General features: G+C 37.0%; 1 protein-coding gene across 2 annotated transcripts in view; it reads left to right on the plus strand.

Annotated features, from left to right (window-relative positions):
* The window catches only part of efr3a (EFR3 homolog A (S. cerevisiae)), a 133,268-nt gene that overhangs the window by 18,432 nt on the left and 90,183 nt on the right, over nt 1-24,653 (plus strand). For both annotated transcript variants that reach the window (XM_088919095.1, XM_088919094.1), the window contains exon 3: nt 20,628-20,704. In XM_088919095.1, coding sequence (XP_088775221.1) covers nt 20,628-20,704 — 77 coding nt within the window. The remainder of the gene's footprint in view (nt 1-20,627; nt 20,705-24,653) is intronic.

The raw sequence follows: 24,653 nt of genomic DNA on the forward strand, positions 1-24,653 counted from the left end.
GGAAGAATTGTGCATTCGGTCTGTAAAGGCACTATAATTATGACCCCAAACCACAGCCTGACACATTGCTTCATAACTGATTAGTACATGAATATCTGGACAAAAGGGAAATATCTTTTCATAGAAAATTGAGAAAACGAAGATCAAACTCTGGCCTAAAATGCAATGATTAATTCATTCCAAAGTGCTTCACATGATATGCAGCAGCTGTTAGTGTATGAGCAAGCCACCCAACACATCAGTTGGAGAACTGAAAAACTGCTTCACCATTTAAAGTAAGAAAGACCCTTAGGAAGACCAGGTTACGTAAGCCCAGAGTGAAATTCGGTCAGAAAACCACAGTTTAACACTCGTACTCTTAAGGACACTGTCGTGGATCATAGATTATCTACTTGTGGCCACTGCCATGAATTTGTCATGGATTTGCAGACTTACTTTGTAGTGGTGAGTAATGACTATGTATGAGTTGATGTACTGTTTGTATGTTTTTTTGTCACTGTGTAAAACATAGCTGCTTTGGTATAAAACTAATTTCTTAGAAATCAGACAAAATATTATCATATCCTTAATGACCAAGTATTCAGGACCTTGTTTAAACATCTGAAGGACAGCTCTTCCTGTAACAGTTTCAGCTTTCATCATTGGAAATTCTGGTCCAGATGAAAGAGTATCACCTACTGCTCCACCACCATTTAAAATGGAAACCTAGTTTTTTAGAATTGTTTCTCTTTTTTAGAGAGTTTCTCTATCCCAGTAGTGACCATGCTCAGCTTCCTGATGAGATCATGCGAGAAAATGGCAATGCTATTTATCTGTAAATATAGTAGCATATAAGATTTTGCACACATTCTAAAACAAAATTTTGCTTTCTGGAAATGTTATTGTTGATTTTATGGACTCTTGCCTTGATCTTTGTCTGAGCTGTCACTTGGTTATAAAATTACAGTAAATAGGATTTCAGATGAGCTTTGCTAAGCGGCAGCCATATTGATCCTGCCACTGGAATTACTTCATAAGAAGATAAAATAATCAAATCTGATCACTTAGAACTAATTTCTTTGTACTTATTGCTTTGCTTTGTTCTGCTGCACAAATTCCTTAGTCACTAGCATATCTGCACCAGCTCTTCCTGTCAGCATTGGAAACAAAAGGCTTCAGTGACCCTCTAGTTGTAGCAGATGCAGTCCTCTAGATGAGCTTTCTATTAATGTTCCCTTTAGCATTTATGTCAGAAGTGATTAGTAAAAAGTATTTCTCTAAAAGACATTGTCTGCTTTTCAAGCCTCAAAAAGCATGCTACTCAGTAATACTCATTCCTGGATCAAACCAATCACTTGGATCTTTTCAAAAGAATGATTTGAAATGATTCCTTTCAGAAATATTTTATTTTTCTTTGGTCAGTGTTGGACAGTTCTGCTGTGGTTTATACACAATTCCTGTTGGTTCACAGTATATTTTCAGTCGGTTTTGCAGAAGATGTATAGTGTAATCTAATGTAACAAAGGACCATGTTAAATTGTTTTAAACTTCAAAATGCTATAATATAAAAAGAATATTGAGCATGGTATTTTGGACTCATATTGTGTAACTGTAATTGCCTGCGTTTATATTGTACATTTCATAATAACGGATCACAAAGCGCTTGACATTTAATGTAGGTAGAGACCCACTTCTTCTAGCATTGAAGTGCAGCATCCATTTAGGATGCCACACAAACATCTTGCTTGCACACCGTGCTGAAATGCGGTGCGCCTGTTACATAGTTGCATACTGTAGTAGTTCGCTTTGCAGGATGTGTTTCTGATAGATTGAGGAAGTTGCTTCCTAGCTACATGCTATCACTGCACCCTTACCAAATTAAAATCTTGTTCTCTGTAATTTACCAACAAAGAGGTGAAAATATCAGTCCCTCATTATCCCATACCCCTTAATGTCTGAACATCTGAAGCTGCCTGCAGCAGAGACAGAATGTGCAGCAGCTGCATCGATTATACTGGGTCCAGGGGTTCCCGATCCAGCTGCAAGGCTACACTCCTGAATGTCAATAGAATATCCCTTTTACCCTAAGTAGCAGATACTTTTAATCTGGGAAGCTGAAGTATGAAACACTGTTCTCCAGGCTGCTTATTGTCATGCTCTTCTAAAAATAACATGAATCTCAAATCTAGTGGCTCAGCAGATTTTGACCCACTGTTTGTCCCTTGGAGTAAACTGAGATGCGATGGATCTGCCTTCTGAATGTAGGCCCTCAGCTGGGTTTTCCAGCATTTTCATCTTATTTTGTTGCGCTGTTTCGGAGTCTGGCAATGTAAGTTAAAGGGCATGGTATAAATCTGCTGGGAAGCTTAATTGGACCCTGAGGTTCAGTAATCTACTCCATGGACTGTGCTTTCATGAAAGGTTTTGTCATCAGTCAGGAATATTCTTCATGGATTATTAATGACTCGCCGGGCTGCTCACTGAAGTATTTTTTTTCATTTCTGCATTTTAATCACACTTAACGTAAAGCAGTGATAATATTTTCTCATTAGCTGTCAGTGTGTGCTGTGTCATAAACAGAACTATGGTTGAAGAGACGCCAGATTTAATTCTTTATCTTGCTGAAGGTAGGCATGTGTTATATTTGTACTATCGCATCAGATTGGAGGTTGCGCTGAACATTCAAAGCTTCAGGGTGCATGTCATGATTTGCTGTAAAGTGTGTGGTGGAAAGTCAGCTGTTTGAAAGAGGAGAAAGCACTGTAGGACTGAAGTCATTTTCGTGATGTTATTTTCAGTGTTTCAAACAGAGCAAAACCATGATACCAAACAAAAAATTTTAAGTGACTGACAAGTTGGGATGTCTGGTAGAAGCTGATTAACACTATAGCAATCAAGCGAATGTTTATTTTTGTTTGTGTACTTGGTTTTTGAGGAGGAGAGAGGCTAGTTTTTTTTTTCAGCCAATCAGCATGACTCTGCAGAAGATACATTTAACATAGGTATAAAAATAGAAAAGTCTCAGCTGTATTTTAGTTACAAAAACTAATTAAGGTAGATGAGTTATCTTACTCAACATCTTGTTTTTGTTGGCTGATCTTCTGAAGGTGGGGTAGGCTTGTGTAACTTACAACTTCTAGCATTTTAAATTGGTTGGTAGCTTGGCTTTCTTTACAGATTTTATTGTGCTCCTGAGAGCTGATACTTGGGTGGATCTGAAAGCTAAGCAGCTTATCTACCAATGAAATGAGAGAATTGCAGTGCCGTTGTCATTTTCCCTGCACAGCGCTTCAGACCATTCTACCCTTTGAGAAGGAATCAAATTCAGAATACCAATTCATCAGTCCCTAGACCCCCAATCTAACAAAGCCTACAGTATTAACCATAGTTCCTACAGAACTGTGATAAATGCATTGCATGTGTTCTCATTTAGAAGGATTTTCATTTTCTTGCCAAAAAGATCCGTATAACTATTTGCTTTTAAATAGTACATTATGGCCTTCTATACGCAGTTTGATTTTAACATTATCTGGAGAAGAGACCTGCACCTTCCTTGGCTGATATCCAGCAATGCCTTACTTGTTCAGGCATCATTGACCTGACATTTACATTATGCTGAATCACTCTGTAGCTCATTTGCTGTTTTTTTAATAAAAAAGCTTCTAAGCAATTAATCTTCTTTTTATTGTACATCTTTCTAGCATCCTTATTTTATAGAATGTCTGTGTGGAACATTCAGTGATGATACTGTACTTCCTTAAATGCCAAGGCATTCTGCAGCCTTTTGTATACAATTTGCCTTCTCTCTGTATCTTTATCCTTTTAGCATTTCTGCCTTGTGTCACATTCTGTGTAATTTTGAATATTTGCTTGTTGCTCACAGAATCTTCTTGGTTTATATGAAATTGCACCTGATTGTCACTCTTGATATGACAGAATTGTGGATACCAGCTTTTGGTGTGTGATTATATTCAATTCAAAATGCTTTATTCATCCCCAGGGGAGCAATTTGACCAGGAATTGAACCTGAAACATTCTAGGTGATAGGTGAGCACTTTACCACTGTACCAAAGTGTTGCTCAAATACTGGACATACTGGTAGGTTAGGTGGCTTCTTGGAAATTTGGCCCTGATGTGTCTGTGCCCTGTGATATACTGCTGTCATGTACAGTACCCTGCTTTGCTCCTGTTGCTTACTGGGATAGTATCCCCTGTGAACCTGTGTTGGATACAGCAGATAGAAAATGGATGGATGGATGGATTATATCTCAATTCTTCATCTCTGCATCCAGAGAAAGACTGTGTAATTGTGAATGCTTTTGTGCTTTTCTGACGTGTTGTCTATTTTTATAAATTGTCTGATGGTACACTTTTATTTTTAATACTGTACATTGCACTCATTTGTCTGCTTCATAAGAGTACATGTAAGATTTGCCACAGTAAAATTGAATCAATCACGATCAGTTCAAAACATAACACATTTATGTCAGGAAGGTGGCATCCTCTCGCGTTATCAATTATACATTAACTTTTTTTTTATTTGTGATAAATATTTATATATACCCAACAAATGCTTCCACATTCAGTATACCCAGTAAATGCTTCCTTTTTCCATTAAATGTTCTCTTACTGCATCACCAGTGTCTAGGGAATTATTCATAATGGCAACCAGTGTTATCACAACATGAAAATGAATAAATATTTCTACACTTGTAAAAGTCCCTCACCACCTTTAAGGAGATGACTTGATAATTCTTTTATCAACAGTACATGGAATAAATAAAATACAATTTCTCAGTATTTTATTCATTCATCCGTTTTCTAACCATTTAATCCAATACAGGATCGCAGGGCAGCTGAGACTTTCCTGGCAATGGCAATGGGCGAAAGGCAGGCTAAACCTCGGATGGGATGCCAGTCGCTTGCAGGGCACATAGACACAAATTTGTAAATACTCACACTAGTGCCATTTTTTCCCAGAAGCCATTTAACCTACTAGTATGTCTCTGGACTGTGGTAGGAAACCGGAGCCCCAGGGAGGAAATCCACACAAACATAGTGAGAACGTACAGTACAAGCTCCATGCAAATAGCACCAAGGGAATTGGACCCAGGGCCCTTACACTGTGAGGCAGCAATGCTAACCACTGCTCCTCCGTGCTGCAAATTTAGCATTTCGTGTACATTGCATTTTTAATAGTAAAACATACAACAAACCATTTTTACAGAATGTTGTTCCAGAATATCTAAATAATATCTGATTCATAAACACATTTATAACTGAGCAAAAACTGTCGCACTGTGTTCACTTAAGAATATAATAAATGGCCTTTTCTGGATTTTCCAGTGGATTTTGTAGTATACATAATGTAACATAAAATAGAGCCACATTTTCATGGTAAAAGAGAAATGTCTATTATTTGTCCATTATAAATACCTTGTTGGATGTCTCCATGCTGTGTTTTTGTGAAAATGCAATATGACAACTGTTTTGGACTACTATTTACTGAATTCATTGTCTCCTGATACGTATGGGTAGTGGAAGTCATTAATAGCTCTATTAGGTTTTTATTGCCTGAATCGAACTACAAATTATACCCATCTCCCTTCTGGATATTAAAACTGTCTTGGGGCTGCAAAACTTAGAATAAATGACTTCTGCTGTGACAAATTTGCAAGTGCAATAGTGCTGTAATTTTAATTACAGTGTGTTGTAGGCTCAGGCAGGGATACTCCATTCATAATGCAACTTGTGCAAACCTTTTTAACCTTCATTTCCTTTGCACATAATAATCTGAAGAAGCATTTTTAAAACATGACAATCTTAATAAAGTCTACCCCAAACTTTGTTCCTGCAAAAGATGAGCTGTACGGTATGTTGTACTTTGTGTTCCTTATACAGAGTTCATGGGAACTACTTTACATCAATATCATTTTAAAGTAGGATAGCGCTAGTTTCTCTTCAATCCAGCGAATTCTGTAAAATACAATTTATATTAACAGTGTTTCCTTTACATATATGATATGGTTATGAGGTCTGTTTCAAATCTGACAGCAGTCAGATATATTGGAAAGATAGATGTGTTTTTTTTTTGTAACCTGGTGAAATTCATCAGCTGCAAAGGCAGAAAAATACATATTGCTTACATTTTTCATCTTGCAGCATCCCTGTTGTAGTGGATATTTGGCTGCTGCCACTGTTACTTTCCATAATGGATGATGCTGAATGGCAATTGAAAACACTGGGTGACAGATCTGTGTGGCACAGTTAATACCAGGTTCCCACCTGGAAGGTGATGCTTGGAAGTCCCTCTTGGTTAATAAAGTATACAAGTAGCATTGGAGACGTTTGCATTTTGAAATATTTAATTTGGACATTTTGCTACGTAGAAGTTTGGTTTCTGCTTGGCATTTTCTTTGGCATTCTGGAAGAAACAAAGGTTCACTATGTCCTTTGCAGAAGTCAATTCATTTTAAAACTGGTGTAGTCTGGTAGTGGAAACTTCTTTTTGTCACCTTCTAAATGGAGACCACGTACAGTATTTCTGTATGGATTGTCCGAATGCAGCCTGTTCACAGGTCAATATTTCTGGTCTTCTTGAATGTCTTCTTTCATTTTAGCAGGTACCCAAAGCTCACAGAGTGAACATTGTGTTAGTAGTAGTTAAAAAACTTTGTGTTTTGATGTTCTATTATGTCTTTTTCAGACAAATTGTTCAGAAATTGATTTCCTGATGTGGAAACTATTTTACAATGAGATGTGTTTGATCTATCTTGCTATAGTTAACATATACAAGGCATTAACCCTTAGGTGGCATTGGGGAAAATTAACTAAAATTAGGTAGACGTATTAAATCCTAATAAATTTAGGTACCAGCAGGGAAGACTTGTCTGTACCATCTGGACTGAGATTTATAAATTGTATTATTTTTAGTCCAGGCCATTAAAGTTCACAGATTCAAGAGACATTTGCTGAAGAGGATGCCTGAGTCTGAGCCTGAGGAGTGCTGAATAAACCATTATCCTAATAATCGGGGTCCTTTTTCCTGTGTAGGTGCTGTTGAAACACTAATAAAGCTGTAGCTGGCATTTATAACAAATTTTGTTTAGTTCAAATACTTACAAATCAAGGGTTTCTGTACATTTGCTTTCTTTCCTGTGGGTTATTCAATGCAGATTAAATAAAAGGGTGCCAGGAAAATTTGTAAAAAATCTGTAGAATAGTAACTCTGTAAATAGTAGTATTAAGATGACTGAATTACTGCATACTTCTTTAGGCATCAGGTCTTTCTTGGCTTCAATTTGACTAACAATGGCCCATTCCACCTACTACAGTAAGAAAAAATGTTTTTCAGTATCTATAAAAACTGTATGCATTGATTGCAGATATCGAAACCAAAAACATTAATCATTATTCTTAATAAAAGAGTAATTGTTATTTTTGTAGTTATGATCAGCCCAGTTTTTTTACCAGCAGAATATAGAATTTTGTTTTCATTAGTTGCCTTTAGTAAGAGCAGTTCATCATCCACTACAGAGCAAGAAACTACATTTGCGGTCGTCCCCACTTTTACTCTTTATATAACACATCACTGTGAGGTTGTAATTCTGCTTCCATTTATTTTGTTTGGATAGATATATTTTGTCTGAGGAATTTCTTGTGCTTATTACCAAAATACTAACTAACACCACTCATGATGACTACTCTATGGTCTGATCTATGAAGCATCTGCTTTAGTCTGTTGCGCATTTCTTCAAATGGTATTTTGTTCATTCATCGCAGTTTTTCTTTCCTTGTGTGGCATCTCTGACTGTTCTTTTCCATCTTGTCTGCATCTAATCACATCTCCTCCTTATGCCCTGTTAGTTTTTCTGTCATTGATGCGTTGTGGAGCTGCCAAGGAAATGATACACTTTTCTGACCAGTTTCTTCAGATGCCCTGCATTGCTTTGACAAGTTATGCCTGAGTGGTTTGATTCTATATTTAAAAGCTTAAAAATTTAGATAATGCAAGTCTGTTTAATGTTTAATTAGCACATTTTGCATCTGTTTGTTTTTCTCAGTGAATCTCTGAAAGATGCTGTGTGGTAAGGCTGTACATTATAGAAGTTACTCTTAAGTAAATGTGTTGCATAGAAGTCACTATTTTAAGTAACTCGGTGTACTGTGTGTAAGGCATTGGGAAAGGCCCTGTACTGTATGTTCTAATAACCAGATCTTTGTCATTATCTGAGAAAGTTAACATCAGGTAATTCTTTTTAGCAAGAGCAATATATCATTCATACTACAAGAGCAGTATATTTTCATATGTGGCTTTAAAAAGTAACAATATCCTTTTATACACATAAATCTAAAAAATATGAATACTGTACATTGCTTTTCATGTTTATTTCTGCAAATTCCTGAAGACAGCAGAAATAAAAACAGCATTACATGAAAAACAAATCTTTCTTTCAACTTTTAAAGATTTAATTTTTACTATATACTCGTTAATACTGTAAGTGTTCTCCAGTAATTTTATGCTCTTATAATGTATCACTTTTCTAGTCTATAAATATTTAAACGCATTCTTTTTAACGAAGTGTTTAATATCTATACCAGAACAAATACTGTAGATTCTTTAAAAAATAATGTGAACGTTGTTTTTTGGAAAATGTGAAACTAATTACTAATATATGTGGGATACTTTACTTACACAGTATTAGGTCACATCATGTTTTCATATTGTGCATAGAGAAATTCATTTTGTAGCAATTTGTTGCTGGTATACTAAATTGAAAAAATACAGTATATTGTAACGCAACGGGGACTCAGGTGGGCGCCCTTGCCGCATTAGGTCGGCCCCCCACCGTCGGGGGCTCGAACCCGGGACTCCCGCGTCACTCAGCAGGAACCCAGCCCGGTGAGCTAAAGAGAGATCCCTCTACAGCCCAGTAGCTGTAGTCCTGCTATCACAGGGAAGGGCGGTGACGTCACCTGCTCTGGTAAGCCGGCTCTTACACAGTACCTGTCGGCCGTAAGCGTTACAATACTAAGATTAAAGAACCAGTAGCACTTGATGTGCTTTATAGTCTCTTATAAACAAATTCGAAACTGTAGGGAAGTGAACAAAAAACCTAAGAAGCTGGCAATCAATGATTCTTATTTTCTGTGGTAACTTAACATATTCATTTAACCAGACTGTCTGACCTGCTGTGAAATTGTCTGGTTTGAGTATCTTAAGATCAACCTTTGGCCTTAGGGTACTGATTAAATATCTTTTTGTAAGCTTCTCTGAATTGATAATCCTTTCCCCTTTAAAATCATTTATAAGATTTTAATGAGCATCCCATCTAGCAAGTGCTGTCACAAAATGTGAGGCGCTTATTACCATCACAGGAGGATTTTATTTTACCTCATTTTGCTATCTTAAGTAATTACCTGGTTTTTCAGCTTTTGCATGAATCACTGAATTAACAGCTTGATTTTTACTTTTTGTTCAAAGGGTTACAATGACATTTGCTGATTAATAAGCAACTAGACCGACATTCCTTTTTTGAGTAAGCAAATTGGATTGGCAAATTCTACAACCTTCCCAGTAAATTCTACTTTCAGGCTTTGTTTTGAGCATATTCTATATTTATGGATGTTTATGTGAAACTGTCAGTTTAACCATTTATTGTCAGTCAGTGTTAGCATACAGTAGGGTTGTAGAACTGGGCTTAAAGGATGTCTGCTTAGATTCATCAGCACAGAAATGAAAAGCTATTGTTGTCTTGCACAGGTAACAAAAGGCAAATCAGAGCTCCAGCTTACAACACATTTTTCACAGGCATAACATTTCACAGTGCTAATGTTCCAGCTTGTCCAGAGGTATGATGTTTGACTCTGGTGCCTTGTTAAAGACAGTCATTGAGCTGACCTTGGTGGTATCCCATCGGCACTGCGGAGATCATTTAGTCTTTGTGAGTTGCTTGAGACAACAGTTATTTACGAGCACTGAATGCCCTGACAGGGAGCCATATGTCTTGCTGGGAAAGCTGAAATTAAACGTCTTTAATTATTGTCACCAGTGTGTTGTGCTGCATCCAGCAGCCTGTGGCTGCTGATGTTAAGATCCCTCCTCAGTCCCTATGCATCAGTGCTTAGCACTCCACAGAGGCATGGGAACATTTTTAGGGCCTATTCTGTATATTTAGTTCTATTTCAGATATGACTTTAGTTTAGTGTAAATTTGTGTTAACAGGACTTGACTTCTCCTATATCTAAAAAAAAAGATGTCTCCTGTATCTATCACTAAGAATAGGTGTTTTCTTTGTTCTATGAAAATTCGACTTACCTGATATATGAGCTTCAAACCTATGGTAGACTTAGCTTTTTTTTGTAGGTCACAAGTTAGTTAATGTTTGCTTGCATATAGTTCACAGAACTGTAATGTTTTCTTGTACATTTCTTTTTGTATGCGGTGGGTTTCTTCATATCAATCGTATTGGCTAAGGCATGTTAGCTCCGTCTCTCTGAAAACAGATGCTAGATTTATTGTAGAAATAAATAAATATTGTGCTCTGGGACCGAAGAGTACATACTTTAAAAGAACCCCTTGAAAATAAGTATAGTAAGTGATGCTCTAATTTAATTTTATCAGCCACATATGATATGATATTCTTCCAGAGAGTGAGATGCCTCCAATGGCTCGTTCAGCAAATTTCAGGATACAACGAGAAAGAAAAGAAAAGGAAAAAATAGGCAGCAACAGAACCACAACACTTGATTCTGGTTCAGGAGAATTTCAAAGTTGTCTTTTCGCTTTAAACCTTCATTAGTTAATCTCAATAAGCACAGTTTTCAAGTCATGTGATATTGAAGAGGTTGATGTTTAGGAGAAAAAACTGAAAGTCTCATGGAAAACTGCCTAAAAGTAATATAAAGGTATTACAAAACAATTTTCTTTGTAGACAATATTTAGACTAATGAGCAAAATTGTAGGTCTGAAATATGTTTGATTGATGCATTTGGTCCTTGAAATTGTTATAGTAATAATAAAAGTCAAGCATGATGAGAAAAGGAAATAACCTAGAGTTAATTAACAGCTAAATTCTTGTATATAGCAGTCCAGAAAAGAGAAAAACTTAGACTTGTTTTGCCTCTGAAGGAATCTAAACATGTTGTGCCTTTGCCTCAAGGGTTTTACATTACACTACTGTGTGCCAGTGACTTTGTGCAAATGAAGACTGAGGAAAAGCATGCACACATGACTTTGGGCTTTGTTTGAATACTGTATATTGTGCTATATGTAGACTGTGTGTGTGTCGTTGTGTGTCTGTAGTTAACTGGGAAGTATCCTTTGATACCATTAATTTGGAATGCAAATTTTTAGGTTGCTTATTATTACTTCTTCCCAAATAATCATAACAAGAGTATTGTTTATAATTCCCACAAAATAACATAATAAATAACAAATATATTGACATGTACTGTCCATACTGTATGTGCCATTCTTCACACAGATACCATTGCAAGTCCCTTAAGAGGTACTGTAACAGGCTTGATTGAAATGAGTAAGCACACCCATGACCTTGAATTCAGCCCTGCTTGGGGTTTCACATTATTTCAAGAAGGACACAAGAGAAAGCAGAAATTTTATACTTTGGATTCTGTTCATGAATCAGTATATTTTCTTCAGCATGACAGGACAACCCATCTTCTTGCATAATGTACACCTTATCTTCAGACAGCTTTGCTGAGGAATCGGTACTTAATGAGGAGATAAATATAGCATGCCATGTGTGCCTTCTCTGATGAACACCAAGTCCTTGCCGTCACATTGTTTAAAAGATGTTTTCAGTAAAAACAAGCTTCATCCATCTCAGTGTAAGTGAAAGATTGAAAGGGTGCGTTTGTTCAACAGTAGCCAAATCTAGAGAAACTCATCACTACACATTACTGCTGATGAGGTTTCTTTGTATGTGCTCACTACCTGTGAACTAAAAAATACATTTAGAGTAAATCATTCATTAACCCACTTTAATAACAGCCTAATAGTTTTTATTTCAACTTGAAAGCTGAAAGCACCAATACAGTGTGACCTGCATTTAGAGTGAACTGGGTGGTTTTAAAAAATAGTGCTTTTCTGCAACACCTATTGATCAATTGAATGAATACCTGAAGTAGTCTGCTTAACCCCTTTGAAAGAGCCGCTAAGTGCCTGTGACACTGAGCAATCCTCCAATAAATGTACTCTTAATTCCCAAGATGTTCAGTTTTTGTCACGTTAAGGTAAGAGGATAGCCAGGGGAGTACTGGTTCACATTAAAGCTGGAGATACATACGCTTTTATTCCTTGGCAACAGAAATTAACAATTACATTCTGGTTTGTAGCAGTACAGCAGCCACCTTTCTAAATGTCACTTTGTATTCATCCAGAGATGCATCAATTTTATAGAACATTAGACTGGACAAGAGGATTGCAAGTGATTAACATTTATGTGACTAGAAATTGACAAAAAGTAAAAAGAAAAAAGTAAAATAAGCCTTTGATAAATAAATTGATGAAAGTATTTTCTGTGTCAAACTATAAAAAGGCTAGTATAAACAAGAGAATATAAGCCAGTATAAGGGTTTAACAAATATTTTTGGAAAATCACTGGAAATAGAAGACAAAAGAACCTTCTTGATATTGTGCTATATCTGTATCCATGGCACAGCCTTTCTTTGGCTTATAATCAAGTATTTCCATAAATGTCTTTTAACTTATTTCATTTCCTAGAATAATTACCAAAGTTTTATTATGGGGAAACTAGCTGCATCTAAAAATGACTTAAAGTAATTGCCAGACTTTCAGTGTGTGCGTGAGGCATGTTTGGTATCAGCAGTTCTGTTGAAATGTTATTGTCAGTTGACAATGAGGGTTTGCTTGTGCAGCTGTCCAGTATTGTAAGAATCGTATCATCTCTTGTCACATCAGCATATGCACAGCCATGTGCAAGCTTATAAAGTGCAAATGTTCCTGATGAGAACATTCCTGTTAAAAGAAATCTTTAAGATGGGCTTGTCTTTTCACACCCCCTCGCTTCCAGGTCCTGGTATCAGATCCCCGTGATCCCAGCATCTGCTAGTGTTCATTCCACTTGGACTCCTGGTTGTTCAATTGAAACCTGACCGAACAACTAGATGGATTGGATCTGTTAGGGGTTCCTGCCCCCATAGAGTTGCTGTTTTCAAGCGATGTCTGAAAAATTAAAAATCTCTGCCTGTTTATAACAGTATACAAATTCAAAGCTTGTGTTCACTGAAGTAATGTATGAGTATCCTCCTTCTGTACTGCTCCTGTTTGTTGTCTGATAAAAATCATGTTGATTTACTCTTCTTACCAAGAGTTGCAGTGTGGATGCATGTCTGGTGAGGATGGCATTGAGTGCTGATTTAAAGGAGGGGGCTCTTTCTCATAGTACAGCATGCTTCACTTCCAGCTGTGAAGTGACTTCACAGGTTTAAGTGACATTTCCGTACTATACCTAGCTGTTGTGAGGAGCTGCTATGTGAAAAATTGCACTTCATAATGTCTGCCTGTACATTGTGTTCATGCAATATGTTAATGATCTGTTGCTGATTAACACTAATCTAGAACTACATAATGTTCATTTAGAGAAGACTATCCAGGAAGTGAAATACCAATCTAATTGGCGTTCAAGGTTTTTTTTTTTTTTACCCCGGTTTTGTTTTTTTTTTCTAAAAGTATTTTTAAAAAATACTTATCATATGAATAATGGGAATAATGAGAATGCTTCCACAGCTGATTAGAGACTAGTTTCTTGTATTCTTCGGTCAAATTAAGTGTTACCTTTTCCACTCCAAGCTACATCTCACTGGATCCTTTTGTTTTTCCAACTTAGGGCTATCGCTGCAACCTTTCAGTTGATTCAAACAGGACATCCTATAGGGCAACATGATACATTTATGTCTGACATGGGTAACACCAGCGACCTTCTAGCTTGTTAATTAGATGTGCTGAAAAATTTCATTAGCTTAGACTGGAGTAATAGTAGTCTAGATAGAATATCTAGATTCTAAGTCATAGTACTAGCCACCTACACAAGAGAAGACAGTCTACATTTTATACACAGCCAGCATGAGGCGATATATTCAGGTGCCTGCAGTGGAGCCAGAAAACACCTTTAACTATAACTGTGCTTTAGAAAGGAGATCTGTCTGGGATTTCGGTAGGTCTATTGCTGATTTCCATTGACACATGTTGTGCTTGTCAATTGAAAAAATGCTGTTTTTTAATTAGACAGGGCAAGTGTAGCTTTTTTATAGAATATTTGTATTTGCTGTGTGTTTCCAATGCATTTGTAAGTTCTCCTAGATTTTACTTAATTATTTTATAAAAGAAATGTATATGGTTTTTTTTCCCCATTTCAAATTAAATGTTGCAGTAGAATGGGAAAATAAATTAACTTTTGTTCTGATTATTTGATTTTTACTGATTAATAATGAAAGTCAACAATTGCCATTTTGTGCACACTAAAATATAGAGTACAAGTGAACTGCAAAAACTAAGCTATAATATTTTATTACATATTTTAATAAAGGTATGAAAAGGTTAAAAACATTACAAATTGTTTAAATTGTAAGGTTTGAAACTGTTTTCTCTAAATTCAAAGATGGAGACAACCTCAACACATATTGGGAAGTCAAAAATAACATGGTTTCTTAAAGATTAAATTGTTAGCATAACCTCTGAGGACATATACTTCAGATCTTGAATGACACGGCTGCTACCTATTTTATTTCTGCTAGAAATTATTTATTTTGAATCATTTTCTTCTGCAAGCTGTTCAAAATTCTTCAAGCAGTCAGGTTCAATCCCACACTGACACTACGAGGAGCTTCTTAGGCGGATGAGATCCTCGTGTTGTTCATCTTATTACTCTTTTTATTTTGTGGCATGAGTAATAACTCACAGAGTCCACAAGCTGGTATTGCTGCCGTCAAACCAGTGCATGTTCTCATAGGAGGCTTCAGAACCTAGCAGGTGTGGTTGTTTTCTAGTTGTTTGGCTCCCTGTCCCCCACTGTGTCTGTTTGAGCGAAAAGGCTGTTCCCAAGAGTGGATTGACTTGGTTATGGAGCAGAGGGAAATGTCACAAATAACTTAAAATGTCCCTTAAGGGCTGTTTAATTAATTCAGGCTTGCACTGTAAAATAGTAGTGCCACTTTTTTCCTCAAGTAAATCCTGTAGTTCACGCTATTACGTTTATATAATTTTAAGGTACTTAGTTTACTCTAATTAGCAATATGCCTTTCAGTGCTGTAAGCTGTCCTACAGAAGATTACATGACTTCAAAAGTATAGCTAGTTTTGTCCTCAAGTATTTAGGTTCAGAGCAAAAGGAAGTTACAGTTGCACAAGGAAGTATTGGCACAGCATTTAAATTTATGAATTATACTTCACATTATAACTCACATGAGTGGGAAGATCTACGTGTACAGTACATGTTGAAAATTCAGTATTCTTCTTTTAAAATTACATACATCTATAAACGGTTTTACATTTGTGAGAGCAGCTCTCTTAAAGTTTGAGCCCATAATAGCTGCTGAGAATTTGTAGAGACCAAAGCTTGTACAAATCTGTTGCATTTGCACAAAACTTTTCTAAATGATGACCTTTCTATATTTGTTTGTATTGGAATGTCAGTGCTTACACTAACATATGCATACTGTTGTAAATCAATTAATCATAACACATATCCATTGTGCACCTCTCAATCCTATAAAAACGAACCATGTATTAGGCCATCTGCAAAATGCGATGACTGATGATAGTTGAAAAGAACCAAGAACATCAGAGGGGGAAGACTAAATCATTGCACCAGTTGCACATTGTTTTCGTATGTATCCAGCAACTGTTTTTCTTCCATTACAGGATAGAATAATTGATTATCTTGATCTTTCTTGTCTTGGTACCTGTTGTGTCATTACACTACCTTCCACATAGATAGTTTCAACTGGCCAGAGCTATAGCAAATGCAGCCATTAGAATTTGAAATGGGTTAATGGGTGATGGAACAGTCTGAAGACCTCTGACAGAGTATCAGAAATGCCACCTACTGTACGAGAGAGGAGACCTCCCAGCTATTTGTGCTATGGGAGCATTGGACAGAAAATGGTATGATATTTTCAGTGATGAATGATCAGAACTTAATGCTAACTGTATGCATAGAACTGTGTTGAATAAGATGGGTTTGGTGGAGGAGTAGTGGTGGTGTGTGGTGGTATTAATCCTTAGTTTAATTAGTCCTTTTTTCAACATTTGCGGTTGTACAGAGTAATCTCACCGCCCAGTTCTATCTGACCCACATATTGTAACTTGTCCTCCACATATTGTATTGTGTCCTTAATGGTCACAGACTTAGTAGTCACTGTCCAACTGAATAGTGCTTGTCCTTCAATCCACTGGGCATGACCCTAATTGTCACACCTGTGGGATAAGTCGGATTAACTTGATCAACAGCAATTTCCTTTATGTCATCATAGAGCTGTTGCAGGTTCTGCAGGATTGTTGCCTGATTGCTTTTTCTCAGGACACAATGAGCACAATATTTAGTTCATGATTATAATAATTCTATTTGTCTACAAACTCAGCCAACACCAAGAGTTCTGCAACTTGGAGAGAAATAAATCATTTTGTGCTCCGTTTCAGTCTATTGGTCTTGGTAGAGATATCAAATGAGCAGAAATACAGTGAGTTTCTTTATAATGGCCATGTTCTGCAAAAGAATCACATTCTGCATGTGGTTGTGTTGTACCTTAGAAACCTTTTTGCTTTTGTTACTTAAGACCATTTGTTTTGACAATGAAAGATAAAGTAAAATGGAAGTATTTAGGAGAATTAGATAACCTCACATTATATAGTCCTTGCAACGACAGGGACATATATTGCTAATGCAAACCTTCCTCTTGACTCTAATAAACGATTCATGCTGCTATGTATCATTCTTTAACACCATTGGCTGCATTTTTTGTTACCCTTGTCACGTCTAGAAACTTCTAACCTCCAGTTTTTGTGACTAATGAGAAATGTCTTGCTATTTTGGTGCAGAAATGGGAGCTCTTTGAGCTGGAGCAAGTGGCATTGATAGCCTGCTAATGGAAAAAAAAAGACAAGTCTCAGTTTCCCCTTCTGTGCTCACTGTTAGTGAATAATTAATTGGCCACTCATTGAGAGACTGGGGTGTTGTAGCACTGAAGTTAGGAATGTAATATAGGGAAGGAAAAGCAAAAAAGAAACAGGTTTGATGCCATGGTGATAGCGATAGCAATGCAACCCAACACCAAAAATTGTCAAGGAAACAATTTTATTAGGTTTTATATTTGTATGAAAGGCGAAACAGTAAATCACACTCTTAATCACTAGTAACTGCTCTCAAACCATTTGGGAAATTAGTTTGTGGGATCAGGGGGTTTCTAATCTGTATTAAGTTAGATTTCATTGTTTACTCTCTTTAGAGAATCATTGATGGAGCCCTTTAAATGTCTTATGAAGTAATTAAAATAGAAGAATAACAGAGATCTTTTTGCAGGCTAGAGATTCAATTAAACGCGCTTGTTTGAGGGGAAACAATGGCAGCTGGAACTGGCATTTTTGGCATGTAATTATTCATGGAAGCTTTCATTTCTTTATACAGTGGCTGTTTTCAACTGTACTGTTGTATGCACCTACACTATAACGGAGCGGGGAGTGTTGGAGCTGTGCTTTTCTCAGTTGAAAAAGTTGTTAGCTAAATAACTGCTGGCATGGCAAATGGACCTTTTTTTTAACATTTCCAAACCAAATATAACTGTCACGGATGTTGGAAGGGACGAACCGTGGAATGGCAGGAGAGCGGAAAAAGACCCTATGCGTAGCGGCGGAATGGGGAATTAGCCCGGGCTCAGCAGTTCAGGAGTCGTATAGAAACCTATGCCCTCAGGCCACGGACGGAGCGGCGACCTGGTGCTAGGCAGGTCTCAGGACATCCGAACGTCAATGCTGAGAGAAGGTGAATGAGTGACCCGGAAATATGTAGCCCCAGTTAGAGAGACACTGGAAGGACAGCAAAGCACAGGAAACTAGGGACAGGACAGAGTAGGAGTGCCCTCTGGCTGCAGAGGGCGTGACAATAACAAACATATGCATAACATTCCCAGTATAGCTATTAAGCAAGTTCACCTGACTAGTAGGGAGAGATGATTGCATTTCATGAGTCTTTGATCTTGCAACCACCTTGATATATCTCTGGACATATTTTTACTTTCTTTGTAAAGACCCATTTTAATATAATTTCTGTGAAAAACAGATGGTTTCTTCCTGTATCACTTCACTACAGTGAGAAGTGTTTTACACAATCATGCATTTTGGAGGTGTTGGTATTAGGGAGTGAGTGAAGTTTTATAACACAGAAGTTGCAATGTCCACAATGCAAACTGTGACTGGAATGAGAGAAAATGGTACGTTTTATAGTGTATTTTGTATTCTTTGTGCCCCACCCAAAAAAAAGAGAAAAATCAGAAAAAAATAGATTACACAAAATATGTAATCACGTAATGCCATATAACATTCAAAAATAATTGAAGGGATTTTTTTGGGGCATATCGGCACATATGTCAGTAGTGTATGTTGCCTAGTTCATATGCTTCCATTTGCAGTCACAATAAGGCTATTTTTCATAGAGAAAATGAAAGTCTTAATGTATCAAATTATTTGTTTTCATCAACACTTAAAATTCCAATTAAAATGAGTACTTCATGTCTGCAACCACCCTAACAGCTAAACAGCTATATTTAAATAGCCCAAGTTAATATTATTGTTTGTCTTAAATTGTATTTTTTTTTGTTTTCCTAACCCGGTGCCAAATGACAGGAACTGGAAAATTTAAAGCTATCTTTTGCTCAATAGCAATGATCCAACCGATCATTTTGCTTTGCTTCTAGAGGAAAACAGCATATTTCTCAGCATTTAAAGTCTATTGCTGAATCTCCCTTTATCACATGACACTGAGAAGGGGTTGTGGCACAGAGATTAAATTTAGTGTCTTTTACAGTGAAACTGTTAACCATTCAGCTTATTATAACCAGAGTCCTACACCTGTAACATATAGCATGTCTATAACATGATTGTTATATTTTAGTGATTGAAGTAGGCTACAAATTTTAAGTAGTTGCAGACTACTTTTTTAACTAAGCACTATGAAATGATGCTGAAATAATACTGAATGCTATATTTAACACAATGCAAAGTTTAGGAGCATAATACTAAAACTACACCCCATGGAATTTAAGGGAACACTGGCATATTACATACAGTACGGTATATTTTAAGTACAAAGCTCTGTGCTTCTACTGCAATATAGAGTTAGTTAATTACAAGAGATCTAATGAATGTGTTCACACCAGAGCAGTAAGGTCTCAGTGCTTCTGCGAACTCTTAAAATGAACAGTAATATAGCCATGATTTAAGAGTCCCATGGGAAAAGACGTCTGTATTACAATTACTTGCAAAAACCATTACTGACTATGACAATTGAAGGGTGACCTGTGAAAAAGCTGCATTAACCACTCTTAAGTGTTCAAAAAGTGTTCTTAAGTGTTCAGAAACCTTTGCGACTTGAATTCTGATTTCTGACTGGGAAGCCACTGAGAGAGGTTCCATATTGGATTGCAATATTAAATTTAGTTTTGGGTGGGAAAACGTTGTAATAATACAATAAACCACAGTCCCATTTTGTCTTATGTTCAGATTTCTGATGTAAAACCTTTCAAAGTCTTACCTCAAGAGGAAACCATTTCTTATTTACAGCTGTGCTCTAAGTCTCAAAGTAATCTCACAGTTGCAACCCAGCACATTCTTTGGCCCCTACAAATTAAATGTCAGTAACTGTCCTATAAGTAGAAACAGCACCTTTTAATGCATCTGCAGATCGATTATGGAATTCATCTTCTATTTTATAGCATTCTTCTTTTCTTGAGTTTTTACTTGAAAAATATTTAATGTATTCTATCCAGAGATAGTCCTATTACTTATCATTTTAGTTGACATAACTTAATTATTGTGAGATAGTTATTCCAGTACAGTCCTTTCTAAAAGTATTGTATTCACACTCTTCTATTGACATCCTATTTTATTGAATTGCAAATGATATACAAACAATTTTTAGTGACTGTTTTTAATCTAAACCCAAGTGCTCAGACTTCATACTTTCATGTGTAAAAGAAGTTAAATGTTAGCTTAAAATGCATATAAAAAATCAAAACTAAAATATGTTGGTTGTTGTGAATTAATTGAATAACCTAAAGTATATGTGTAATAGTGGTTTCCAAGATTTCAGAATAAATACACATCTGTAGTGTTCCTCATTTTAGCCGTGAATATCAAGCGCACCTTCAACCATGAAGACCAACAAATTCTCATAACATATCTTGGATAAAGATTTAGAATGACACTGCCTATACCTTCAAGCCCAGTAAAGTCTATCATTTGGAACTGGAAGGTGTATCATAGGACCAAGAAACAATAAGGCCAACAGTTACTTTGAGACAATCTAGAGTTCAGTTTTGGAGATGGGCAAAAAATGCCTCCCATCTACAAAGTGGGTATGAAGTTAATAAAAGTGCAATGTCCCTCTGTTACAGGAGTGTGTGGCTGCTGTGGTCCCCTGCGACCTCGATACAAACGGTTGGTGGACAACATCTTTCCTGAAGACCCCAAAGTAAGTGCCTGTGTTGGAAATTGGAAGTAGCAGCAGATCACAGCTTCAGAATTTGTCTTAAGGCACCATTAGGACATGTGCAGAAAATCAGGTGGTGTTCATTTATATATGATTTGAACTTTGGAATTTGTTACTATGCAGGTCAAGGAAACATGTTTTTTTTTATTTATATCCTTTATTCTAGCTTGGATCTTTCTACTGACTCGACTCTTGCAGTCGTCTAATTAGCGACACTCTGAGGGCATTTTTAGAAAATAGTTTGCTGTTCTGCCTTTTCCAAGGACTCATTTCATAAACCATTCAGGTTGTCACATGACCTTCTCTGGGTGGAATCTATGAGCAGTCTACCTTGACAACCAGTTCGAGAGGGGTGCCATGCAGAGGTCATGTGAATTTATGTATACTTCCCTTAATATCGAAAGACAGGATTTTATTTTAAGAAGTAGAGAAAGGAATGAACAAGGAAGCTCAACAGACAATTGGCATGGTGAAAAAGCAAAACGACACTACAAATAAATTGGAACATAAATTTAGGAACATTTTAAATTAGAATTTTGTATAGAACAAATTAAGAAAATATGATCAGTTACAAAGGCCGTTTGTACCATCTAGCCTGTTTGATAGCTAGGAGATATTTGGTCCAAGGATGTCATCCAGACTTTTTTTGAAAGCCAGAGTATCAGCTTCAACAACATGGTTAATCTGATTATACACTGTTGAGTTATAATCAACATCTGCGAACACAGTACCTTTGGAATACTGTATTTAGATCAAAATGTTTACATTTATCATCCACTACAAGAAACAAAGCTTGTACTTGGTGGAGGGTGAACATGCTTGTAGACCAGGACGCATATAGTACTGTAGGTAAAGAACTGAACACCCATCGGTAACGAGAAATTATTCTGTGTAAAGTTACTGAAAGATCCAAAAATTCCACCTACTCACAAGTTAAAAGAAGCCATTTCATGGAGCTTAACATCTTCTTGACTTTTTATTGTCTTTACTGATTTCAGAAGTGTAGAGATATAAACTATAAAAGAGTAGGGGTAAGAGAGTAAATAATCTCAGAGGACATTGCTGAGCTGCTTAGGTACAGAAAACAGCATTTTTTTATCATCTTTGATTGTTTTAATAGAAGCTTTTGTCTTTGTGCAAATAATCTAATATGGCTTCCAGCATCTTTAAATACAGTTTCTATAGAACATCTACACACTGTGCAGTTTGCAAAATAACCACCATCTAGATTGTATGGTCCCCAGTGTGGTACAGACAGCTTTAACATCAAAGGGCTTTCAGAGAGTCCATAGGGGCTTTCGCTAAAACCCACAATAGAATCTTTCAGGAAAAGGAGCTGTGGATCAGATAGTCGTGGTAGATTCCCAAGTGAGCTATCACAGGAAAGTGTCTGCATTTCTAGTCTGTCAGAAAAGGGCTGCTTTTGGCTTGTTTGTTCTTGCCTCATTGTTGCCCTTCTCGTGGACTAGAGGAACTCCCTATATACTGGCTGTCAAAAGTATTCACCCCCCTTAGACTTCTTCACATTTTACTGTTGTACAATATAGAATCACAATGAAATTATATTGGATTGTTTACATTTGATCAACACAAAACACTCTATAATGTCAAAGTGAAAACAAAATTCTATAGGTCCTCCTAAATTAATTATAAATAAAAATCAGAAAATAAGCAGTTTCCCAAGTATTGACCCCCTTTACTATGACTCAACTAAAGTCACATAATTTGTTGTTAATTTGTTGTTAGAAGTCACATAATTTGTTGAATGGATGATGAGTACAGAGCAGTAATTGATTGATGAGTATGGCTCCCAACAGAAACTAGTGTACATCATGAAGACAAAGGAACTTTCAAAATAATGCAGGGTAGAGTCATAGAACGGCACCAATTAGGGGAAGAGTATAAGAAACTTTCTAAGGCATTACATATCCCCTAGAGCACAGTAAAGTTCATTATAAAGAAATGTAGATAATATGACACAGCTAAAAACTGTGAAGACTCAAAAACTGAGTTTCCAGGCGAGAAGAGCATTAGTCATGGAGGCCCCTAGAGCCCTGTGACAACTCTAAAGGAATGACTGTACATGGAAGAAACTGTGCATATGACAATTTTGCCATGGTGCAATTTTGGAAGCGTAAAGTGAACACCCTCTGTACCATGAAGCCTGGTGGTGACAGTATCATGCTATAGTATAGGGAAGCTGCGCTGCTTCAGGGCCTGAAATATTCGTGAAGATAGAAGGAAAAATGGATGCAGCAAAGTAGAGAAAAATCCGGGAGGAAAACCTGCTGCAGTCTGCAAGAGACATGGAACTTGGGAGAGGATTCGTCTTCCAACAGGGCAACGCTCAACCAGCCTGTATTCTGGAATGGCCCAGTCGCAGCCTCGATCCAATCAAGAATCTGTGGCAGGAGTTGAAAATTGCTGTCCATCAACATTCCCCATCCAACCTGAGACAGTTGGAGAATTTTCGCAAACAAAATGGGCAAAAAATTGCAGTGTCCAAATGTGCAATAGCTGGTAGAAACTTTTCAAGAAGGCTTATGGCTGTTATTTTTGCAAAACGTGCCTCTACCAAATATTGTCTCACAGCAGGTGGATACTTACTGTATGCAATCAGTTATTTTAAGTTTAATGTTTATAATTACTTTAGGAGGTTCTGTAGAGGATTTTTTTCAGCAAAACCTCCCAGTTAAATACATTACGATTCCATATTGTAACAATAAAATGTAAAAAAAAGTTGAAGATGGTTGTATATTTCTGGTATTAACTGTAGCCGTCTTAGGAAACTGCCACTAACAGGTGCCCCTTCGATGGTAGCATAGCAGGCACCTGCACATGAGCCCAGCCCTGATATGGGAGGTTAATCGACCCAGGGAACCACCTCAGTGTTTCACTCCATTGCCTTCCCTGTAGGCACCCTTCTACTGCACAGTTAATTCCCCAGCAAAATTCCACAGTGGCGTAAAACTTCTCATCTGCTCAATTCCATTTGACCGTATTCCTCTTTACCAGCAGGCCAACACAGAAAAGCCAGAGGCTGCTACTTAATAAGAAAAGTTTATATCTTACTTGCGCTCCCAGTGGAGTAGTCGTAAACCTTTTATAGATGGATACTTTATTGATCCCGTGAGGGAAATTGCAGTGCAACAGCAGCTTTACACAGTCAACACAAAACAGTGTAACGAATGATACAATAATAATAATACAGTACATACAATACTATACAATCAGTACAGTGACAAGTGCACTAAGAAGAGTTACTCACAATCCAGAACATACAAAGAACAAACCAGAACAGTACACAAAAAGTTGTATTGCACAACATAAATATAAATAAATGTATTGCACAAGTCCCTGGCATATATTGCACAAAAACGGTTGTAAACAGGAAAGTCAGATGTAGCAGACAGTTTACTGTTCAGTCCAAAAACAGGTCAATGTTAGTGTTGCCCCTGCCCAGACGCAAAGTGGATGCGTTGTACAGTCTTATGGCAGAAGGCAAGAATGACCTCCTGTAGCGCTCCCTGTCGCACCGTGGATGGATCAGCCTATTACAAGTTTCCCCTAGAGATCTCACCCTTAGGATCATATACTCTCACTGTACCAAGCAACTGTGAGGGTCGGGTTAGACAACCTCTGTCTCCTCAGTGAGTTCCCTTATAGAGAACTGGCATCCACAGGTGCAACCAATTACAGTACCTAATTTTATCATGTGAGAATGTGAGGAATGTTCCTGGGTCAAAACAGTGCCCTCAGGCGGTTCAACCCCATGTCTACAGTCCCATCCCGGGTGCCCTGTTTCACTGCTGTCAATTCAGATTTGAAGTTTTTGAAACTGTTTCTGACAAAAAAAAACTTAGGACTGAATATGCCACAGTCTTGGCCTGAAGTCACCAGAAAGTATCTGCTGCACATCACCAATATGTGG

Source organism: Atractosteus spatula, chromosome 6 (genome assembly GCF_055471065.1).
Source record: "Atractosteus spatula isolate fAtrSpa1 chromosome 6, fAtrSpa1.hap1, whole genome shotgun sequence".
In the NCBI taxonomy this organism is placed as follows: Eukaryota; Metazoa; Chordata; class Actinopteri; order Semionotiformes; family Lepisosteidae; genus Atractosteus; species Atractosteus spatula.